The sequence below is a fragment of the Armigeres subalbatus genome, chromosome 2 (genome assembly GCF_024139115.2).
Source record: "Armigeres subalbatus isolate Guangzhou_Male chromosome 2, GZ_Asu_2, whole genome shotgun sequence".
NCBI lineage: Eukaryota > Metazoa > Arthropoda > Insecta > Diptera > Culicidae > Armigeres > Armigeres subalbatus.
The window spans coordinates 132968908-132994479 of NC_085140.1; the positions used below are offsets into that span (position 1 = coordinate 132968908).

The following is a 25572-nucleotide window of genomic DNA, read 5'->3' on the forward strand; positions in this document are numbered from 1 at the left end:
AGTAGCATCACATTCATCCGTTACCACAGATATTGATTTGGGATTAATCACTATCTCTTAGATGGAAGTAATGTACCCTCCAATAGTCGAGATCTGTCCTGGCCACGTCCTTGCGAATGCTGAGGAAGGGGAAGGATGGTTAGTTGGACATCTACTTAAGAAAGATGCAGAGAACTCTACGACCTCTCATAGATGCCACGGGAGGTTTTGAGATTGTAAGGAAGGTTATGACAGTAGGAATCGTTTTGGTAGAACGTGAAACACAGAAAGAACAGAAATTTAAAGTAGGAAAGGGACGAGCCTGGAATTGAACCCACGACCTCCTGCTTATAAGGCAGAAGCGGTAGCCACTAGACCACTGAGCTCGTCTTTTTTTGTCATATTCTAGAATTTGGTCACTTTTTAGCTTGCAACAAGCCTGTTTGTGGTGGATAAAATCCTAATATTCATATGAAGGTTTCAACAATATATTCAAGTCACAGACAAATGGACGAATCACAGATTTTCCAAAACGATAAAAAAGCACCACAGACCTGTGCAGGAGTTAATCAAATGCACTCACCTAATGGATTTTGACATTTGAGTGGGATATTCACTCGAACAAAAGTTTATTTTGCGTCCATTATACGACCCGCTCATACGTCATAACTTTTTCGGGGCATTCTTTTTGCGTTGGTCTATTAGCTTCTGGAGTTATTATTATTATCATAGACTTTATTAACGAAATTTTCGGCCCTTGGTTAGCTCATCTAGTAGCATCTGGAGTTAATTCAAATTCAAAATGCAGCATATTGTGACCTCAACGAAAACGAGTTTTATTAATTGGGTATTTCATCAAGATTTCTTCTATAACAATAAAAAATATTAGGCGCAAATGTTACGTAAATTGTATTTGACGCCAAATTAAATTAAAGTGACATTATTGAAGTGTGATGCGGTACTGTACTACCCATTATTACTTAATTCAGATGGATCAGAACAAAACTTATTTTACCAAAAACCTGATTAATCCGGCTAGTGGTAATTTTACCTTCCTCGCGCATTGTATAAAAATAGTATTTTGGCCTAAACTCTGAGCCCACAGTCCGATTCATCCCGTAGTTAATAGAAAACGATTGGAAAAATTTAGCGATGCATGCTTTTTGCGAGTAAATCAGATAAGGATAAGTGCATTAAAAATTAGTGAAAATCCATAAAGTACGTCACGCAAAAATTGGCGATTTTTAAATCCCCCTACCCTTTCGTCATGCTTTTTGTAACAAGCCCCTAAAGTTTTTGCTGTGATCGTCACACTTCTCAAAACCCCCCTCCCCTTCGAGGCGTGACGTACTTTGTGGGTGACCCCTTAGTGAGTTTTTTGAACATGTTCTGCGTACAAAAATGTATTTGTATTGTAAGTGCCTGGAAAAAGAGTTAGATTTTTTTTTGCTCACACACATACGAACATACACACACACATACGCACATACAGACATCATATCAATTCGTCGAACTGCGTCGATTGATATGTAGATTTTTTGATGTTTTACATCGGGGTACTAAACTGATTTGTTCGTAAAATGTTGCGTTAAATATGCTTTTACAAAACTATGTAATAAAAACTAAAATCTGGACGAAGCTATTATTACGTTATCAAGCCTATTGCGTAGATCTGTTCAATAACTTTGTAACGATGTATGAATATGATACTTTTGAGACGAAAATATGGCCGAGCCGCCCATTTTGCCAAAAAAAACGCAAAATTATCGTTTCTAGGAGTGGCCCGTTTGAACGCCTCGTCCGAAACCACCCCGATTATAAAAATTCGGGTTATAATATGTGTATTCATCATATTTTACACGCGAAATTGACATATTGGTAGTTTTGACCACTCCTATTGTGCAATGTAAACTAATGATATTCAATTCAGAGGTGAACCAGCCAAGAGCTGAAAACCTCTTTAATAAAGAAAAAAAAAATAATGATATTCAATTTAAAACTTTATTTTTGACATTTTTACTAAATACACACAGATAAACAAACGAGTTCTTAAGGATCCTCCAAGGTTATCGAAAACTCCTCTAATATGTACATTCATTGTACATTCAGAATAATATTCCACTTCTTTACACAACAGAATTTAAATTAAATGATAATTATCAAAGATTTTAAGATTACATCGAATCGAACATTCACAAATCTCTTCAATTTTTGTAGAGAAATCTCTGATCTCTTCTGAATACCATACTTTTTAAAATCTAGATAGGCCTCCTAATCTTATTGCATGACACTTTGCTTAAAATCCTATCGTAAGCCACCAAGACTTGTGATGACCTGGAATTCCATCATTTTCCTTCTGATAACTCATAAGAAACGCTTTACTATTTCCATTTTTTTTTTTCGGTTGTCGAGCATCTCAAAACTTTTTCCTTTCTTAGGACGCTCTTGGAACCATTATTATATTATTACGAAAACTAATGAAAACTGGTAAAAATGAGCGCAAGTGACGACCATGAAAAATATACATTAGGGAACAATAGAGACTCATACAAAATTTTTATATGCTTTATATGCAAAAAGTTTGTCACACGAGAAAAGGGTTGAAATAAGCCAATTTTTCCCGTACGTAATTATAATTAGTATATCTTCTCTTACTCGCTAAGGTTATGCACAACCCACCCTTCTCAACCCTAGTCTGGAACTCTAGCCATATTGCCAATATGGTTTTCTGGACAAGTTTATGTTCATTTTCGACTCCAAGCGAACCTATCTCCGGAATGACCATTCCAAGACCAAATCAGCAGATTGTCCTATAACGTTTATAATCCATAATCTTCGAACGGTCTACGAAATCCGTCACTGGGGATACAAAAAAAAACTTTCATTCGGTATAACTTCAAATTACTCCGTGTACATTTTTTTTCGCGAACTGCATCATTCTAATCCATTTGTAATTTTTACAAAAATTTGCATCATTTGTAAAATATTCGAAAAAATAAAATTTCAATGTTTCCAATCCCATTTAAAATATTCCATATTTTATTAAAGTTACATGATGCCAACAATGCAATGTACCCTTAGCCGAGAATAGCTTCGTATACCAAGTGATGAAGTTTTTTCAAATAATAAAACACAGGGGAATTAAAATAAAAATAAAGTGTAGGTAAACAATTTCAAATATTCAAAGCTACGAAGAAAAAGTTACGCTTTGAGGGTTTTGCAATTTCATCGTGATATTTATTTCAACATATTTTGGTATTCGTAAATTTTCTGTTGTCTTCTTGAATACCGTTCATTTTGCTGAATTCATTACCGTCTTAAAAAGTAGAGTGTACGATATTAGCAAACGGATTTCTGTCAATAGAATTGTATAGAGCAAAATGTCAAAATTACTCGATAAATAAACGAGCAGATTTTTTTTCTAAGATAAAGTTGCTGCTCCCGTTAGATTATATGGAAATAATTTCAATAAATAATGCCTTTTCCCAAGAATTGTTCATCCATTCTTTGGATGTTGATGAGAGATTTTTTTTTGCATTTCAGTGAACAGAATACAACTTTTTTTAAAAACCAAAGATAAAGTTCTATTTCTAAGTTTCACCGGTCAAAATGATTTTAAACTACATATTTCTTTGAACGTTGGCAGACCAACATATTAGTATTGCCCACACGCAAACCAAGAATGTCCAATTTCGAATTTAGATTCCAGTGTCGTATGTATTACCATATTCAGATTGACAACCACTGCCGCGTAGGAAGCACACTCTCCAGCATTAAGCCACAAAAGCAAAGAAACTGAAAATATTCGGTCCAATAAATTTGTGTTTCCGATCATGCCACCACAACTCACGAAACCCAATAGGAGGACAACAGGAATCTCTGTACAGAATAGGAATGCAAATCAGTTCCCTATCCCAACTCGGCTGGTCTCCTACACGATTGAAGAGCAAACATGGCAGACATACATACAACGACGAACGATGGCTGGGTTCTGTAGGGCAAAAACATTAAATTGTAGCAAGTTGAGAAACGAAACCCGAACAGGAAACGCGATTTGTGGGGAAAGCGATTTTCTTCACTTTTGCTGAAAATTGACTTTATTGGCAGAACGCAGGCCAGCGTATTCAGTAAATTAATTGCGCCCCCTTATCACCTAATGGTAGAATCATTCGAAACAGGAAGACAGAATGGTTGTTTTTTTTACTCAATCGGATTATCAACTAGAAGGGTGTTCGTTCATTCTAAGTAGGGACGATTGGAGTGAAGAGAAAGAAACAAATGACTGCCAAATGCAATTAGGACTTTGAAGATGGGTTGTTTGCTCCTGGATGGGACCGAATGAGGCTCTGAAATGCGGATAAGATAGGCGCAAAGGTGGCTAGAGAGAGCCAGGAAATGGGCCAATTAGAGACAATTTGGTTGGCACTTTCATCGATAACAGAAAAGAATTATGAGAGCGATTTGTGTCACGAAAAAAAAAACTCAAGACATTTTTTGAGATAGCAATGGTTGGTAATGTCTTCCGTAGATTTCAACGTATTTATAAACTCAAGATCATAACTATGGATGTTAATGAATTATTTTCCGAAATGCAAACATAATGGATTTTTAAGTTGCGTTTTTCTTTCAAATTTCTTAAACTTGTGTAGCTTTGTGCTTTCCCTGGTTATTAAGTTATAGAGACGTCATTTCTGGTAAATAACGCATTCAGGAAAGATGGATTTTCATAAAAATTATTAAAACATCCTGTTGTTTCTAGGAACGCATTCGGAATATTTTTGTTGTTTAAATATCCATTATGTCTGTTAAAGGAACTAAACAACATAATTCTCGACACTGAGCTCTTTCGGTTTGCTCAACATTAGACTTATCATCAGACAATGACTAAATCAATGAACATCGCATCTGGCTTTTTTATCTATTTAAGAAAACATTGAATGTAGCTAAATCAAATTTTCTTTTTGACCCTCGCGAAAAAATACGCACTATCCTCCCCTATAACCCCTAAATCCCCCTTGCTCGCGTAAAACAAAACACTCGCCAACTCGAAAATCTAGGTTCTCAACCCCCTGGACGCCCAATGTAACGTCCAGCGCGATGACGCCGTCTGCGTTAGCCAGCTCAAGAACGCCAAGGAAATCGACCGTGCTCTGCTGCAGGAGAAACCCGACGTCAAAATCTTCCTGCCTTTCCGTTTCTATCTTTACCGACCGGAGGAACTCTTCCAGCCCAACACATACAATCGGTTCTTAGGTATGCTTCCAATGTCTCGAAATAAGAATTCTGTTTTACAATGATTCTCGCACTTTCAGTTGCCCCTACCGGAGACCACGTAATCTCGCTGATTGACGAAATTTCGTATTTGTCCGCTCCGGCCCCACTGCTGTCGCAGTACGACGATATCAACCCGGAACAGTTCTGCAATGGTGACAACCGGCCAGCGGATTGCGGCGCCAACTGCATGTGCACCCACAAGGTCGACATACCACTGAATGCGATCGTTGAAGTCGTGCTGGTAGACGAAGGTGAGTTCAACCGAACGAATGAAGTTTAACAGGAACTAACAGTGTCTGACCAACAATCAATTAATGTTTCAGTTCAACAACCGAATCTGAGCCATCCGTTCCATTTGCATGGCTACGCATACAACGTGATCGGTATTGGACGCTCGCCGGACTCCAACGTGAAGAAGATCAATCTGAAGCACGCGCTCGACCTCGATCGCCGTGGTCTGTTGCACCGACAGTACAACCTGCCCCCGCTGAAGGATACCATCGCTGTGCCCAACAATGGCTACGTGGTGCTTCGTTTCCGCGCCGACAATCCTGGTAAGTGCCTACGCGAGGGAAGGAATTATTTCGTCGGATGGGCAGAAAGAATTAAATGATTGTTTACTCTTAATCGGTTTGAACTTTGAAATCATCGTCGATAGGGAATTGTGGAGTTATTGGCATTATAAAGTATACAAATCACACAAAACTGACTAATTCTTTGTTCCATTCTAGGCTTCTGGCTGTTCCATTGTCACTTCCTGTTCCACATCGTGATAGGCATGAACCTGATCCTCCAGGTCGGTACGCTCCAGGATCTGCCACCAGTGCCGCCGAACTTCCCGACCTGTGGCGACCACTTACCTCCCATTCAGTAAAACGTCGAACGACTTATCCGAATCTAGCATAAATTTACGCCGCCCCTCCAAAAAGGGCAACAGCAAACACACACAGAGAACCTTTTCGACTACAGCTACTTACTGCCCAGAAGAAGAAAACCACAAAAGTACACTAGTCGGAAAAGTCATATCTAGGAAAAATGTTAAGTATATGAACTCTCGATAGCGAAAGACAGATGAAAAATGCGACGAAACTCCGAATTCAGAACTCAAACGCAACTTCGTTAGTCGAGAGGCAGAAAGATAGATGCAGAAACTATTTTATTTTATATATTGTCGAAAATAAGATTCTTATTAGGGTTAGTCGAACGAGAGAGAAATACCGAGAATACTCCACAACCATAATTACCATACAAACATACTGACAGTGTTTTGTTTGGACTTTATAGACAGAGATTTTTTGTTTTAATTTATAGTGTTTATTTTGTAAGTAAATTAATTCTTAGCTAGAAAATCGATGCTCCGGAAGAAGAGCGCGCAGGATGCTATACCATAGGTACCATTACACACATACACACGCACAGCTAAACTCGGTTGAAGACGCTTCTTTTGAGTTTTGTATTTCTCTGACGTTTTCCTCTATTTTCCAAATTTTATCTAATCTATTTTATTTCGTGTACAGATACCCGTGTGACGCCATATTTATTTACTTGTAATCAAACTGTTCTTGCATTTGCTTTACTTTCCAGATAAAAACGAAACGAAACTTTCGCGTTACTTTTAAGATGAGATTTATGGTGAACTTGTGTGTAAATATTTATAATACTCAACCCAACTCATACGTCTTGCAATCGAGAAATGATCCGGAAGCTAGCACCATTTAATGTAAATCATACTTCATAAGCATTCCATTGGAGCGAACCACCCCCCAGACGCTGTAAATTATTCCATTCCTCATTTAAAATTCCACAAAAACGCATTAACTTTTGAGTTGTAAATAATTAATTTTTTGCAGCACCCATCTAAGTCAGCACTGCCATCACTTCAGCGGAAACCAAGGCAATATCAAAATTTGACTTTGAAATGTAGCACGTGCCTGCTGAGCTTCTTTATGGCAGTCTTTCTCCACCAAATCAATCAAACAAAAAATGGTGCGAGCTTTCCGTTGCAGCTTAGTTTCTCGTTTGCAAGTCTCAACCATTAATCATGTAGCAGATTTTTTATCGTTTCTTGTTCTATTTCCATCGAATTTTTGTTCAAGTTTTTTATTACCAAACAAGACCATCAATCCACAGTTGTTTGTTTAGAATAATTACGACACTGCCCTAAATGCGCTAAGTGAATCCAACGTCTAAGGTTATCAGCGGTGTTAGACTACGTGTATGCGAGAAAGTCATCCAATTTATGAACTGTAAATCGAGCTGCCATTTTCTCCGTACTGCGTATTCCTCTGCCAAGAATAATCTTTAGAAAACGATTAAAGTGTGTATAAAAATTGTGTATATAAAAATAATTATTGCTTTTTACTTTCTTATCTGCACCCATTATCCCAATCACCTAAATTACCCACCCCACGAGTTTCAATAATTGCACGTTTATACTGAGCAGTTTTGAGACAAAAAAAAATCAACCACCGAAATTTCCCACTCTGTAAATATATTTCGTCCCTGTTTTCCCGTTCAGCCGTATTTTTCAAGGGTATCCCGAAAGGTCACAATTGGGAAAGTCGTAGAGCATTTAAAGTCTTTTAGCTATTTTATTAGTCAACCTGGTTGTCCCACAAAAATATCAAATAAATAAACATTTTCCCAGCCGCGACTTTTCGGGACACCCTTTTAAAAGCACTTGTACATACCAACATCAACGGCAGGGAAAGAGCGAGCAGAATGTAAATTAAATGTAAATGAGGACGGCAAACTTTTTGCTCACTTTCCCCACATTTTACCTCTCTAAGGCTATCGGGCTGGCTAATGGCGATCTGATCTTTTGCCTTTTTTCCCTCAATACTTCCCATGCTGTGTATAGAATCCATCGAGGGTTGCAAGAAAAAACAACCCCCAGTGAACACCTCATAAGGTAAGTCATTTAATCACCCCCTGTATATAGAGTGAAGTAGGAGCCTGGAAAATGAAATCAATATTGCACAATCCTTCTTTTTTTCCTAGGTACGCAAAACACTGCATTAGGTCCTCGCCGTTGCTTGAAGCGACGAGTGCGCGGAATTAATTAGCTGAGTTAAGCCTTTCAACTTAACACTTCAGAAATTTCCGCCGGAATGATTGAGGAAACGAAAGAAACTGCGGATCGTTCTGCTGCCATCTGGTTATTTACAATCCTCTTTTAAAGTAGCCCCCAAGGATATAATAGAACAGAACAGTGCGGTTCAGCATCTCATATTGCTGGTCCTTAGAATTTGAAATTTTCATTTTATTGTGGCAATTCCCCGAAACACAACAAACTGCCAACTACTTTGGCGCGAAACTTTGTAAATATATTAAAGCTAGCGAACAAACAACAAACATTGTTTGCCTTATAATGCTTTCACTACCTGTGTTATGAAGCCCTTTGCATGGTCCAAGACGGAAACAGTAGTGTCGAAGCAGCAATCGAGAGAGAAACTATTCGATGGAGAAACTTTGCCAAATAATTGCACGAAACTTTGGTACTCAACTTGAGCTTCGTTCTAGCCAAAGAACAGGAAGTTGAAAAATAGACGAGTATTGTTGTCCTTTGTTGACTTCCTGATCATTTTTGATGTTGATAATGCTATGCTGTCTGCTTTGAACTGTGATGCATTTGTTATATCAAAATTTGGAAAAACTGAATGACAGAAAGTATCATTTGTGGGGTGAATGAGCTCAATTATGATACACAGATTAAAGTTTGTTTAGAAAAAATGGGGGAATACCGTTTGGACATACACTCTTCAATTAAAACGTTCAATCGACCATCTTCCATTAAGTACAAACGTATAACGAATAATAAAGCAGCCACTCTTGATAAGAACTGTATCAATAATTGATTATTGAACGGAGGGTAAATTCATTACTTTGGAGAGCTTTGAATATGTTCATCATCATATGAGCATACGAGCATATGGAGACGCATGGTGCATTAACCTATCAACTCCTTGTAACTAAGCTTTTTGTGCAAAAGTGAAAAGTTAATAATACAGTAATATCCCGATTTTATCACCCCCCTGGTGAATTTTGGGGTGATAAAACAGGGTATGTGACAAAATCGGTAAAAAAAATATTTTAAATTTTTTATTCCATTTCACAAATATGAATCGTTTTATGCATTGGAAAGACAAAATGCGTGAACGGTACCAGTTTTTTCTTGTCGAAAATGCTTATAGAATCCTTCCCAGGTACTCAGAAATCATTCATAATAAACTACTAGCGGTGAAAGTTATTTCATGGAAATCAACGTTGTTTGCAGTATTGTTTACGAAAATGAAAAGAATGACTAAAATTTTCAAAAATTTTTGGGGTGACAAAATCGGGTCGAAAACGTGACAAAATCGGGACGTGACAAAATCGGGTCGAAAACGTGATAAAATCGGGGGTAGACAAAATCGGGGGTAGACAAAATCGGGGAGTGACAAAATCGGGTCAATACTGTATTATTGATTGATAGCCATTTGCATCAAGTTACGATTAAAAACAACCTGGCTACAGGTCTAGTCCTACTTCAAAGTTCCACATGGATGATAATGAAATACGGAAGAATAATTTCAGCTTTGTCTACTAGGAAATGATTTTTGATTGAACATATTTATTTTATTTTATTAATTTTTATTCATTATCTTCAACATTTACTTGTTGCATAGATTATTAGGAAGTATTGAAATCGAAGATATTATAAACGTCTTTGCAGAGTCTACAACATGTCTTCACTTGAGTAGGGAGCTATTGACCGACCATACAACGCGCGATGTGCCGGAAAATAGATTAGAGCTTGGTTACAAAACAAACGGCGTGGAACGCGAACACTGTTTGTCAGAAGATCAAACCAAAACATTTTCTGTAGAAAAATTATCTAGAGGCCAGGGTACTGAGGTCGATTAACATGTATTTTTGAAGAATTTGCTCTACAGGACCCGAACAGTAGAAGGTAACAGATTTATATCAGAATATAACTCGATGTGTTACATCAGCGGCTCACAACCTTTTTCTAGAGAGGAAGGGGTACCTGTGTTTTTGTATTATTTGTGGTACCCCCTATTTTAATAACCGTAATTTATAATATTTTCTTAAAAGAGTGCTTTCGAACCTATTGAAAAGAGACTTTTGAGCAGCTTGAAATGACGTTTCTGAACCTTTTGAATGTAGGCTTCCAAGCTTCTTGAAAGAAGAATTCCGAGCCACTCGAAAGGAAGTTTCCGAGCCTCTTGAAAGGAGCCTTTGACTCACTAGTCAACAGTTTTTCACTCCCTTCAACCATTTTCAGTGTACTTAAAAGATTTTTCTTCGCTGAATTCAGTCATGTATTCAGATTTTTTGTAACACGTCCAGGTTTTGATTCACAAAACTACGTATTCTCATCGAAATTTGGTTTCTCTATTCTGGAAAGCTGGTTTTCGGCTTCTAATTTTGTGAATGAGGTTTGAATTATGTAGAAGAAATCGTACTTAATCCAAACATGTTGTTGAATTTTATTTGACACGTTCATTTGTTGTGAAAAACGGAATTGATTTCATAAAAGTAGGTATTTTCATAAAAATTTGGTTTTTCTGTTCTGCAAAACTGAATTTTGGCTTCACGCTTTGAGAATGAAGTTTGAATATCGTAGAATAGGTCTTGCAGAATGCATATAGCTTGTTGGATTTTCTTTGGCACGTAGATTTGTTGTGATAACGGAATTTAATTCACAAAAGAACATATTTCCATAGAAATTTGGGTTCTCTGTACTGCAAAGCTGAATTTCGGCTTCTCTCTTTGAAAATAAAGTTTGAATATCGTAGAATAGGCCTCACAGAAAGCATATGGTTTGTTGGATTTTGTTTGGTACGTATATTAGTTGCGATAAACGGAATTTAATTCACAACACAACAAATAATTTTAAAAATTCAGCGATGTGTAAAATTGCAACTACTCCTATCAAACGAATTAAGGTTCGATATTCAATTAAATTTGACTGAATTTCAAACAAGCATAGTTTAAATTCATTTCGATTTAAAAGGACAGTGAGATCGATTGAATGTTACGTTTATTTGCATGCTCCAAATATGTGCATGAAAATACATTTCATATCACAACATATTTTTATCTGTGAAAAGTACGTATTTTCATAGAAATTTGGTTTCTCTGATCTGAAAAGCTGAATTTTGGCTTCTCGCTTTGAGAATAGTCAGCCTTACAGAGGAGAGAAACCAAATTTCTATTAAAATACGTACTTTTGTGAACTAAACTCCGTTTTTCACTACCAATGTATCCAACAACCCACATGCATTATACAAGGCCTATTCTACAAAATGTAAACCTTATTCTCAAAGTGAGGAGCTGAAATTCAGCTTTGCAGAGCAGAGAAACCAAATTTTTTTTGTGAAATTAATTTCGGTTTTCACAACAAATGAACGTGCCAAATAAAATCCAACAACTCACGTGCATTCTATAAGACCCATTCTACGAAATTCAAACCTTGTTCTCAAAGTAAGAAGCCAAAATTCAGCTTTGCAGAGGAGAACCAAATATCTATGAAAATACGTACTTTTGTTTATTAAAATCCGTTTTTCTCAAAAACTGGACGTGTTACAGATAATCTGAATATGTATCTGAATTCTATGGATGGATGAAGGGAGCGAAAAAAAAGTTTATTTTGTTGGATAGTGCTATCTTAAAATGAAGTTGCTGAGCCTTTTGAAAGTAAGCTTCCAAGCTTTTTGGAAAAAGCAAACATTGGAAGCTAAATATAGGTTTATTACATTGAAAAATTTGCTACTTCAGCTAAATATATAGCTTATTCAGCTTAAATTGTTTGCTGGGCATCTGGACTTCTTGAATGAGAGCTTCCTATATTTTTGAAAGGGGGCTTCCGAATCTCGTGAAAGGGGGCTGGCTGGGTGAAAGAAGAATTCCGAGCCCCTTGAGAGGAGGTTTCTGAGACTATTAAAAGCGTGTTTCCGAGACGCATGAAAGGGGTCTTTCTAGCCTCTTGAAGCAGGTATTGATCATTAGGGTGCCAATGGAATGTATGGGAAAAAAATTGTCATCGAATTTCAAAAAACGACATTACTCACAAGTTTCATTACCCCAAAATATGACCCCATGCAAAATTTGAGCTCAATTAGGGGGTGCCTAAAATTCACCAAAGTTTTGAAATTTTTACCCATGAAAATTTTCCCACAGCCAAATGACTTAAAAATGCATGAAACGTCGAGATCTGATGTTATCTCAAAATATTTTTTTTTAAATCGATTTTTTCTTTTAGAACATTTTCGGGATTTTTTTTTCAGATGATGAATTTTTTTTAATCGAATTCCAACACCGGACTATACGCAAACGTTTTCGTAGCCAAAAATATCCCCCAATCCAAAATTTGATCTAAATCGGATATTATTTAGAGGTGCTCAAAATCTTGCCAACAAAAATTTTTTGTTACTTGATCTTTACACGTTGTGTTTTGAATTTATGCGGTACCGCGTAAATATAAACCTCAGTGTAATAAACATTGCCAAGCAATCTGATAATTTTCTAAATCAATCTGATCTTAAAAGTTTTTAAAGTTACAAAAAATTCAAAATTTTTTAGCAAGATTTTGAGCACCCCTGAATCATGTTCGATGTGGCTCAAATTTTGCATAGGGGCATATTTTAGGGCTTAGGAAATGTTTGCGTAATGTTCGGTTTTTAAATTCGATGAAAAATTGTTTTCGCCTTACACATTTTTTTCAAGTCCCAAAACAGTCGATTTTTTCAAAAAAAAATAATTCTCAAAGTTGCATGCATTTTGAGCCCTTCGGCATCAAAAAACAAAAAAAATATTTCTCCCTTGTGAGAAGAAAAATGAAGTTTTAGGCACCCCTAAAAAATGTCCAATTTAGCTTAAATTTTGCATAGCGGGATATTTTTGGCTACGAAAACGTTTGATTATCGTCCGGTGTTCGATGAAAAAAAAATTCATCACCTGAAAAAATTACCAAGTCCCAAAAATATTCTAAGAGAAAAAACCGATTTTTTTGATAGCATCCCAAGTAACACACGCAACATCTTCCAAAAAGCAACTTGTTTCTATTAAGTTTCATTAAAGGCATTGGAAAAACATCAAAGCACGAAAAAGTTGCATCAAGATGTCAAAAACGTTCGAGTTGTGATCAATGTTTCATTAACATTTCAATGCAGTCCTGTTCGACATTTGAAACAAACAACCAAAGAATACTGTACTTTATGTTGCAAACACGAAACAAAATCATCAAGTTGCATATTTTTTACCATGCAACTTCAATGCGCCTTTCAAAATTTATTTGTTTGTTTAAATTAAGTTGCAGATAAGTTGAGTGTGTCTTCATGTTTAATTTAGCATCGTTCAACGTTTTGACAACCCACATTTTTTTTTTCCTGTGATGGTGCAATCAAGTAACAGGAAACCCGAGTACAAAACTTCATAATCGTATGATTTTTATGGTGAGTCAACATGCAGTCCCTTCGAAGTATTAAATGGTGCTGTGGTAGAGTGAACGACTATCAATCATTTTTTTTTCGCTGAAGTATTTTGCAACATTATTGCAATTTTATTGCAATTGAAGGATGTTTCCGTAGGCACCACCTCTTGCGCTTTTTAGATTGCAAGAGAGTTATATTTGATGGCGATACGCAAAGATTGTTTCTTTCCGAATAGTTGCAACGCAGGGAAATATTCAGTAGTAAACAAGTTGTGCTGCTTGGGATCAAATCTCGACGTTTCATGCATTTTTAAGTCATTTGGCATCAAAAACAAAAATCCGATTTTTGACTTTTCCTTTGGTTCCCCTTTGGACAAATTTTCATGGGTAAAAATTTCAAAACTTTGATGAATTTTAGGCACCTTTAAATCATATTCGATTGAGCTCACATTTTGCGTAATGAAACTTGTGAGCAAGGTCGTTTTTTGAAATTCGAAAATGTCATTATCATTGGCACCCTATTGATCATCTAGAAATGACGGTACAGAGCCGTTTGGAAGTAGGCTTCCAAGCTTCTTGAAAGAATTCCGAAAGTTTCCTAGCCATTTGAAAAGGCCTTTCGAGCCTCTTGAAAATGGGCTTCCAAGTCCCTTGAAGGGGGCTTCCAACCCTCTTTGAAATGGAGCTTCCGATGCCCCTGAAACTGGGTCTCCGACCCTTTAGTAAATAAGCTTCCGAGGCATTTGTGGGAGTTGGCTAAAAGAATTTCGAGCCCTTCGAAAGAAGGTTTCCGAGCTTTGTAAAAGGAGGCTTCCAACTCTTCTGAAGGGGGGCTTCCGACCCTTTTGAAAAGAGGCTTCATACCGTTTTCAAAAGAGGATTTCGAACCACTTGAAAGGGGGCTTGCTAAAAGGTTTCCTTGAAAGAAGGCATTCGAAGAAGGGGACTTGAAAGGACGCTTTCGAACCGCTTAAAAGAAGGCATCCAAGAGTATTTTTTTGGAAAACAAGCTTTTATCCCTCAAGGCTTCTGAACCTTCCAATTTAATATTTTAGTTAAGAAGTATTCTCTTAACATATTGCATAGTTTTGTTTCGCTCAAGTAGATTACTTTTGAAGATTTTTTTGATATTTTGCCCCACAGCCTTTCATACACTGTGTTGGCTGTGGTGGACATGATTTGATATGTTTTGATTTACTGATTGCTATGCATATTATGTACAATACAAAGTCTTGAAATATAATTTTTTATTGGAATTGTAATACGTCCGCCATTATGCATTTTCGTCTGACGTACCCCCTGGGAAGCTACTCCCGGGGGTACATGCACTCCAGACTGGAACCGCTGTGTTACATGAAAGTTACAAGAAAAGAAATTATTACAAATTATTAGTCTGGAGTTCAGAGCATTGGTTTACCAGGTCAATTACACTGGTACGAAACCAATAGCAACCCATGGTGTCCATACAGGCCCTTCAATTTTCTTCAAATCATTCTGGAGTTCAGACGAATTGATCTACCAAGAAAACTGGGCTCGATACAAAGCCAATAGCAAGCCATTTGATCCATGCATGCTCTTGAAGGTCATCTGCATGGTTTACGGATTAAATATGTCCAAATCGGATGTTCTAAGCTCACCAAATCATTCTGGATTTCAGACGATTTGGTTTAACAAAACAACTGGACTCGATACAAAGCAATAGCAACACATGTGGTGCATACAGCCATGTGCATGATTTACGACTTGGATATGCCCAAGCCGGATGTTCTAAGTACTCCAAATCATTCTGGAGTTCAGACGAATTGGTCTACCAGGTTAACTGGGCTCGATAGAAAGCCAATTCCAACCCATGGGGCTCATAATTGCCCTTAGAGGTCATGTGCATAACTTACGATCTAAATATGTTCAAACCGGATGTTGTAAGTTCTCCAAATCATTCTGCAGTTCAGACGATTTGGTCTACCAAGACAACTGGGCTCAATACAAAGCCAATTGCAACTCATAAAGTTCATACAGGCCCTTAGAGGATTTTTAAATTAGATATGTCCAAACCGGATGTTCTAAGTTCTCCAAATCATTTTCGAGTTCAGACAAATTGATCAAAAATTTTCAACCGAGTTAGATAATTTTGACCGTTTTGAAAACAAAAACTTATGTACTTACTTACTTATGTAGTTTATAACTCCTTAAAATAAAAGGTATTCACAGTATATTTTCTGGGTCTCCAAAAAACCCTGGAGTTAGGCCTCAGTCATCCATGAAACCCCTAGAGTAAGATCTTAAGGTCTGCCTGCGTAACCAAAGGTCCATCGTCCAAATTTAAATGCGGTACATGATTTTTGTGGTACTTAGCATAGAATGCGTTCACAGTATATGATCCAGATCATCCAAGAAGTCCCTAGAGTGAGGCCTTCACTGCCGTAATCTGAAAAATTGACGTATACGCCATTTTCCAAAAATGGTGTTAACGAGTAGTACTCATCGAGCTCTTTAACAGAAAAATGGAAAACATGCATGTTGTAATTTGGCGGTTACGTCACTTTCCCAGATTACGGCAGTTCAGATCTACACGCGTAACCAGAAGTCTACGGAAGTTCCAAAACATGCTCTTTGTGATCCTTAGAAAAGAATGTGATCGTTACATATGTTCTGCGCTATCTAAGAAATCTCTTGGATAAGTCCTCAGTCATACAAGAAATCCCTGGAGAAAGGCTAAAGGGCTTATATACGTTTCCAAAGCCGTATCGGCTAGTTTTTAAAGTGGTACATGCTGTTTGTGGTCCTCAAAGTAGAATTTGATCTCAACATATGTTCTTTGATATCCAAGAAATTTTTGGTGTAAGGGCTTAAGGTCTACACGCGTATTCTATCGCTCTGTTGTAGTATTTCCCAAGCCAAACCACTTATTTCTCTGTAAGCTACAGCAACTGTGGTGTACAGGTCTAACTTTGGCACAATGCATCGTATGAGCAACTGTATTGTAGCGCAGAAAGCGTAAGATCTTGCGGCTACAATGAAAATAAAAACATCAGCAAACCAACAATTTTCTTGAAGAATCTGCCTACAAATGCACGGCAAAGGTGCACTCGAAGGTGCAGCTGTACGCAAAGCTGACGCAGGACTAAGCTGCTCATGATCGCATATTCTCACCATTTGCATTTTTTTTTCGATTTTGAGTTAAGCTGATGAATGTCTTCTATTTGTTGGTTCTTTCAACTGGCCAGATGAAATCAAACTACCAAGTTGTTTTGTAACATATGAGCTGCAATAACTTATACGAAATTTGTGTGCTGCTCGGGTTGAAGGTCAACTGAATCAAGAAGCCGGATAGTAGCTCCTAGTTGGATGGACTTTGAGTCTCCAACCGTGGAAAAGGGATTAACACGACTAATTGGCCGCATCGCCGCTGAAACCACTCGACTGGCTTTCAGTGAAAGACATCATAATCCTAGAAGACACCATACTCAACAATGTCCGAAATGAAGGAGAAATAAGCAGAATCGGAAGTGGCGCGAAACCAAACGCAACGTTTGGTTTTCGCCTGCGATGGAAGCGTAACGTGTATCGTTTTCTATGGCGCGGGTGGCAAAGTGAGAGGAACGACAATGACGACTCTGAAAAGATCCTTTATTTTTACCATTTCGAACACTAATCAGCTAAACGATATTTTCCACTAAGATGACGTCTTCATCGATTTGGCTATCGTCGGCGGAAAGTGGAACTTTCTGCTTTCCGGCGCGCGCGAGCCATTTTGATCGGGATTCTACAAATAGCGAAAAATCACTATTTCTGAGGTCCACCATTCTGGCCTGGATAATTTTGGACATTCGATTGCACCGGGTCTTAAGCGCAGGCATCCCAGTACGTTGGTATCGCCTGCGAGTGACATTTCGCAGATGTGACTAGAGATGTCGCAAATTAATCGATTACTTCGATTAATCGATTCATCGTTGTGATAATCGATTAATGTTGAATCGATTATTACCCAACGATTAATCGATTCAATAATCGAGAGGAATCGTGAGTAATCGATTAGTTACTAATCGATTAATCAGAATTTTACGACATCATAAGGATGTCGCAAATTAATTGATTATTTCGATTAATCGATTCATCGTTGTGATAATCGATTAATTTTGAATCGATTACTATACAATGATTAATCGATTCAATAATCGACAAGAATCAAGAGTAATCGATTTGTAACTAATCGATTAATCGGGATTTTACGACATCTCTAGATGTGACAAATTTTTGGTGAGTATATTAATGTTTAGAGTGTTGCTCACTTGCTGAGCCTTTGGAACATGGTGCTCACGAGCTAGCGAAAACGCTTCCTGGGTAGCATTCAGCTGCTCGTCGTCGTCTTCGGATGACACCGGATGCCGCTGGTAGTCGCTCTGCGTGAAATCTTCTGATATGGGTGTACACTCACAACGATTAATAAAGGGGGGTGGGGCTAATGGGATTACTTAATTAGATACAAGAAAGCTGCTTTCCGGTGCGCGCGAGACATTTTGATCGGGATTCTACATAGAGCGGTCCCGAAGCATGGGAGACTGGAAATTCGAAGCATCCTGTGAAATTTTCTTGCAAGATGCTGAATTTGATTATGAGCTGTTAATGATTCGAAATAAGTTTTGTTGAAAAGAGTAACAAAATAAATTTGACCCGAGACGAAATTTTCTTTATAGTACAAAAATCATAATCGGTTGGCGTCTGTCGGTCTGAGAGACGGTCGCCGGTGGCTTTTCCTCTAAAGTAGCGTCGTCTTTGGTTTTGTTTCTGTTGGCCATTGTAAATGAAATCTATTATTTCCAGTCCGCCGTTTTATGCAAAAGAAGGTTAATCCGAATTTTTTTTTTCAAAGTGCAAAAACTATAATCGTTTGACTACGACAGAAAGTTGCCCTTCAGTAGCAGAATCACAAGCGCACGTAGGAATGGATCAGACAATACATTTGTTCGAATGGATGAAATCACTAACAGCAACCAAGCTACATCGGCGATTCCACCGAAACAGGCCATTTTTGCAATCAACACTTTCTATCCAGAAAAGCTGGTCCTGAGAGAATCCAATTTTCTTTCTCCAATGCACTTTTCCAATAACTAACTACCACCAAACTCGATTACTCAGACTCATCAGACGACATTTTTTAATCTCTCCATAAAATGCTGGTTCGTTGAGGTTGAATTTCGACCACCGACGCCGATGATCACCATCAATGCGATGGTTTTCCGTTGAAAATGCTACCAGTACCATCGTGCTGCTGTTTCTGCTCCTCCGCGTCCGCTCTGCGTAAAACCTTGTTCGAACTGAGGATTCAATGCAAACCCTCAAGTTGCTTGATTTTGATGTCTATGCTTGCGATGCATGCACGAGATTGGTTGTTTAACTATTTCTAAATTGTATGGCAATTATCAATAATAAATAGTTGAAAATCTGTATTCTAAGAACAATACCATGAAGCGTTGACTCAACCTTGATCGAATGGTCCAAAAATATTGGAAATCCATCGACAAATGGATAAGATATTATCGTTCAAAGTCTATCATATTTTCGTGACGGTCTCCGATTTTCGCAATCGCAAAGTGTACCCCAATATAGAAAAGACAGTCGTAGTCCTACATCAAAAAAACAAAGTTATTTGCATTTCACAATACCTTTTAGGGAATATGCAGGGGATTACTATATAAAATGCTACTCAGTTGAGCACAAGGTATTTGCCACCGATCAGAAACATTTCGGCAACAGCAATGTACCTATTTATGCAACTTGTCTCTATTGTTTCTGACATGCAACAACCCATTAGTATCCAAGAAGTCCTTTGCGATGCAACGTCAAAGAAACGAAAATGAAACCTAGTTTTGAACCTGGAAAGTAACTTTAATGAGACTTGGTGTATTTTAAGAATATCCAATACAACATATTAGAAACAAGCTGCTCTTTAAAATATGTTGCGCGTCCTGCCTGGGTTAGAATAGAATGTGTTCTCACCATATGTCCAAGGCTATTGAAAAAATCACTGAAGTGAGATTTTAAAATTTACACTCGCAACTGAAGATCTATCAGCTTGTTTTAAATATAGAAGATATTCCTTAGGGTACTTGGAAAAGCATGTGTTCCGGTAATATTTTATGTTCGTTCAAGAAAAGTCAAGGTCACACTCTGTTCTAACGCGTGTAGATCATAGGGCCTTACCCCAGATATTTTTTGGATTACACAGAGCATATGTTGTGATCACATTCTATTCTAAGAATCACAAAGAGCATGTACCACTTTTGAAACAAGTCAATAGACCCATGGCTACGCATGTAGATCTCAAGGCCTTACTCCAGAGTTTCTTGGATGACCCGGAACATATACTGTAAACGCATCCTAATTAAGTACCACAAAGAGCATATACCGTATTGGAATTTTGACGATCGGCATTTGGTTACGTGAGTAGACCTTAAGGCTTTACTCCAGGGTTTATTTGGATGACTAAGACCTTACTCCAGGTATTTTTTTAATGATGCGGAGCACATACTGTGAACACCTTCTATTCTAACAACCGCAAAGAGCACGTAGCATATTTGAAACTGGTTGAAAGGCCTTTGGTTACACGTGTAGACTCTTAGGCCTTACATCAAGGATTTCTTGTATAATCATGGACAATAGCTGTAAATCTTGAGAGCGGACAAAACGTATGTTAGTTTCCGGTTCCAAAAAGGCCAAAATTATCGAAATCAGTTGAAAATTTTTGAAGTTATAAAAAAAATATTTATGAGAATATGGGTACCCTGTCAACGTGTGTTTTATTTTTGTTTGGCGCATAAAAAATAAGGACCCTTAATTTCCATATCAAAAACCATTTTTCGGCGGTCTTTCGTATGTCAATGGTTTTCAGCATTCAAGCCTTTGTGATATGCAACTCAATACAAAATAAAATTCAAATCTACCTTAAAAAATATCAGATTTTATAGACCATGCATCAGAGAAAAATGTAATTTCTTGGATACCACAAAGGACGAAATCTGAAACAAATAAAAAATCATTTCCAACTATGTATTTATGTTAATATTCTAGCTAAACTGTTGTAAAGGATGGGCTTTTATTTCACTTTCGCAGTTGTTAATCTCATGTCCCGACCTCGAAGACATATTCTTTATTGTTGAGCACGAAAACAATCTAAATAAGCATTGAATTGACTGCTTAAAATTATCTGAAAATTTTTAAACCTGATAAAGTTAAAATCAGAGACCATAAAACAAACCAAATGAAAACCGACCTTGATTTGCAATACTGGAGATTGTTTGTAAATTAAGCTGTTAAGAGAGTCGTCCTAGTCCTTTTTCGGAATCATATTGTAGTTGAACCACTTTTCATGCGCATTTATCAGCACCGGATTCAACTCCTTTTCTGCACACGTCTGCCTCTTTCCGTGATTTTTATTAGCGTAACTCCATTATTGCCAGCAAACTTTTCCCTGCGATTCGATAACTTTTCCATGAATGTGGAAAATTTATTATCCTTCATTGAATCAAACGACCGATGTTCCGCGAAGTGATGGCTTCGATAAGATTCTGTTATTGGCAGGGTTTATCATATACGTGGCCACTAGATACTTATTAATATGCAAATGATGCTCAGTTCAGAAACCTTTATTTTTCTTAGCCTTTTTCAAAGCTTTCTTATTTCTTATCGGAATAGGTTTTACTAAGAAGTCGCAGAAGAATAGATAACGAAAATTACTTCTATAAATGAAAACCAACCCTCATCATGTTCGCGAAACAAAATATGTAACGAATTCGGATAGTCCAAATGATTGAATTCAATCACTAGTACGGGTAATTCAGCGCTTTATCTTCCATGAAGGCACGCACAAGTTGTTCCTTTCTTCCAAAGTAGGTATCCGTTAACTGTAACTGTATGAAGAAAGCATGACACCGCTGTCGATTTGGGATTTCTACGAATCAAAATCAATTTTAAATGATGAACCGTCTATATTTGATTCGGCATTAGTGGCACCGGCAAATCACTTTCGATGGGCCTTTGCGAAGGAGCCGAAAGGATCCTTCTGACAGGTTCGGATACTTCAGTATTGGTCCCAAGTCTATTAAAATGCGAATGCGATAAGAAGTTAAAGTAAAATATGGCACCTCATAGAATTATAATACCCATCGTTTGCCCAACTTGCACATGGTATCCTTCTTGTAATCCAAGTTATGAATAACAATCGCCTGTTGGCACCAAGTGCGACCACGTTTCGGGTATGTACGTCACCAGCCTAGCTCAGTTCGAACTCCTTAATTTGTTGAGACATTGCTTTACATCCGAAACGAGGCAGCTCCAGTATTGGATTTGAATATAAATAGAATTGTCATACGCAGTGCCGTATTACCAGAATTAAAATTGGAAATTCTCCTGTTCCCTATTGGATATGATGATGCGAACCTTCAGTTTGGCAAGAACACACTCTTGATTCCTAAATCCTGCACATATTTACCTGTTCACAGCATTATTCGCATCACTAAATTCAAAAGCCATGCTATATTTGAGTGCCTAGTTCCAAGCAGGCAGTTTCTCATACCCTCAACTGGATAGTGGATATGTTGCTTTACTCATCAAAATGCATGCATGCAATGTTCTATATAATGTAATCCTGTATGCAGTGTCCTATATTCAAGTTATATTACCTTGCCGAGATGATATAACACAAAACATAACATGACAACCATCCTGACTTATTTTGATGGCGAAGAATCGTTCGATTGTGCTAATAGCGGAGCAGCGATTACATTAAGATAGTTGTCGAATCATATAGGGGAACGGTCATGATCAATGGGGGATTGATGATGGAAAATTTATTTTTACCACTTCACAAACATATAACGTTTGATTCTTCATAAAAATTGTAGCAAAAGTTCTCCTGAAAAACTTTGTCGAAGACACCAAGCTCGTAATTCCGTTACCTTTTGGAGATTTTTTACGTTTTATGACAACACTTTAAAAATGGATTTTTCATTATATCTTTTTCATTTTCATATCGATATTTCTTGCATGTTCTAGAAAGTTTTAGATAATATTAAAATATGGAGACGAGCCAGCATCGGGCTGAAAGTCTCCCTAATAAACACAATAAAAAAATATATTATTATACGCCGTTTGGTTGCTATTGTGACTTAAAAACTTGAACAAATAAAAAGTTATAACAGTTTTATTGGATTTTTTAGTCATATTTGATTTAACTGCTACTTGACACCGGGCAAATTGTGGCAGTCAATCTCGTACGCAAAACGAAGTACAAGTAATGGACTTTGAACTGTAGAGTTGTAAGCGAATGTAAGGAATGTTTCATCAAAAACCATTTCCTACTTTGCAAGGTAGAAATCAATCACCCATCACAAGGAGTTGATGAACCAATGCACCATGCGTCTCCATATGCTTGTATGCTTATACATCGAACATGTTCAAAACTTGTTTGTATAAAATGCAATAAATCTACAAAAGTAATGAAATTACGAACTCGCTGTATTCGACAAAGTTTTTCAGGAGAACTTTTGCTACAACTCTCGTGAAGTAATTTCATTACTTTTGGAGATTTATTGCATTTTATATAAACAACCTTCCATGTTGTAAAGTGGAAAAAATATATTTTTCATCTCACTTTTAGGGGGATTGAACATAAGGCTGAATACCTCCAAATAAGCACGTCGACTTACTGATAAAATGTCTCGAAGACGCCATTACGCTAAATCACAAAATAAAGGTACTATTAAATAAAAACGCTAAAACACGATTTTTGCCACTGTGCAGTGAGCACGCGTGTTAGCAAAAAGAAGCGACGAGATTGGTGCTGTATTTCTTTGTTTTGCGATGAGATGAATATATGTTCAGTGAGATGGAAACGGAATAGTTCCCCTATAACACAAATGGAAAGAAAGTATGTTGCTTTTTGAAAAATCATTCAAGTTCCTTTTAAAAATACATGAATCGGGCCAATTTTGAACAGAAAACAAAGCGGGGTATTTATCCCTTACGTACACTTAGTGTGCGAGAAAGACAAAACTTAATAGGGGGATTCACTTGACGGCGTAGGTTGCTGCGTATCTGATTATAGAAATGTTTCACAATCAATCACAAGGGACATATTTCAAATCGCCTATGAAACATTTCTATAAACAGATACACAGCAAACTACGCCGTTAAGTGAATCCCCCTAATATTTTTCTATGGTGAACAACTTAATTCCCATTGCAAAAAAACATCGAAGTGATCAAATCTAGACCAACATTTGAAAAGGGTGTAACAGCCAAAATTTATTCCTTCTGATTCTTCGTCTACATATAGCTATATATGTGGACGAAGAATCAGAAGGAATAAATTTTGGCTGTTACGCCCTTTTTCAAATGTTGGTCTAGAAATGAAGCAGTCCGTGCACGATTTCACTGATGTAAGGATAAAATCAACACTACAAGAGTTACCTAGCAAGCCAAACGCCCTCAAATTGCACTCTTAGCAACATCCTGTGTCCGACGGTATGATGAATATGTACTGGCAATATTATCAACAGCCTTTTGAAGTGCTGTGAGCGTTGATTAGTTTAAAAGCATCCATCACTCATGGGCATGGGGAATGGTTTATCCTGTGTTGTATAAATATAAAGTGAATCCACTACTGGTGCCACCAATAACGAACACATTACTGTTGGCCAGTAAAGATATGGATTTGGCAGCAAAAGCTTTCATCAAAGGTAAATGTGCATTAGACGAGAGTTTGAAATAATCACAGGTGCACCCCAATCAGGTTGTACGCAAATATGGCGTAGGACTACGTAGCTATATGTAATGGATTTTTTTAGTAGTAGCATCCGACCCTGCATTGCTTAGGGATTGGTTGGTAAATGTTCGTTTAGCGTATGTCAGTTGGTTGCATCGAGGCACTCTAGATCCATTTCTATATAATTGTATTGCTTCTCTATCCGATCCACGACTGAAACTTCAGCAACGGAAATTTTCTCACAAGATTCCTACTATCAGTTTTTTTCGTTAGTGATTGGATATGCGCATAACTGAAAATTCATAATTGATTTTAACAAACAACAGAACAGCTGAAATATATTCTGATTTTGAATGAATTCATTGAATTAAAAATTAATTTGGAATACCGAAAAATTGAAAATTTATTTATCTATTTATTGATTTCATTTATTTATTTCATCAACCATAATGTAAACTACATTAAAAAACTTATAACTATGTTCTATTGCAGCGGTTCTCAACCTTTTTCTTGAGAGGTACCCCTTCGAACATAGGCATTAATAGAGGTACCCCTATGTTTTTATGCTTGAATGAAAAGAAAATAAGCTCAACTAATAACATATATGAAAAATGAATCTAGAAACTAACGGGATATATGGTTCTCCATAGAGTTGGTTTAAACTTTCATTACTCCGTAAGTTCATAGATCAAGTTTCCTACAGGACTTTCATGACTATTGGAGCTTTCCGAATCTTTTGAAAGGAGGCTTCCGATCCTCTTGAATGGTGCCTTTCTTGAAAGAAGATTTTGATAGGACGCTTCCAAGCCTCTTGAAATAAGAATTCCGAGCCACTCGAAGGGAGGTTTCCGAGCCTCTTGAAAGGAGGCTGCTGAGCCACTTGAAAAGGGGATTTCAAACCACTAGAAAGGAGGCTTCCGAACTTCTTGGAAGGAAGTTTCCGAGCCTCTCGAAAGGAGACTTTCGGGCTAATTGAAAAGATTTTTACGAGCCTCTTGGAAGAAGGCCTCCAAGCCTCTTAAAAAAACTGTGTAAGCGTCTTGAATAAGCCATCCAAGCCATCCTTTGTCTTGAGTCTTCCGAGCCTCTTAAAAGGAGCCTTGTGAGCCTCTTTGAATAAT

At 37.4% G+C, this 25572-nt stretch overlaps 1 protein-coding gene across 2 annotated transcripts in view; it reads left to right on the plus strand.

The window, feature by feature from the left end:
* Nucleotides 1-25572, plus strand: part of LOC134210861 (uncharacterized) — a 537480-nt gene that overhangs the window by 464992 nt on the left and 46916 nt on the right. Inside the window, exons 6-9 of one of the 2 annotated variants that reach the window (XM_062687236.1) lie at nt 5037-5232; nt 5292-5504; nt 5577-5807; nt 5985-7601. The exons of the other annotated variant lie outside the window; for it this stretch is intronic. Of the exons in view, the coding sequence (XP_062543220.1) occupies nt 5037-5232; nt 5292-5504; nt 5577-5807; nt 5985-6127 (783 nt within the window). The 3' untranslated portion in view covers nt 6128-7601. Of the gene's footprint in view, nt 1-5036; nt 5233-5291; nt 5505-5576; nt 5808-5984; nt 7602-25572 lie in introns of those variants that run through there. 2 annotated transcript variants of the gene reach the window in all.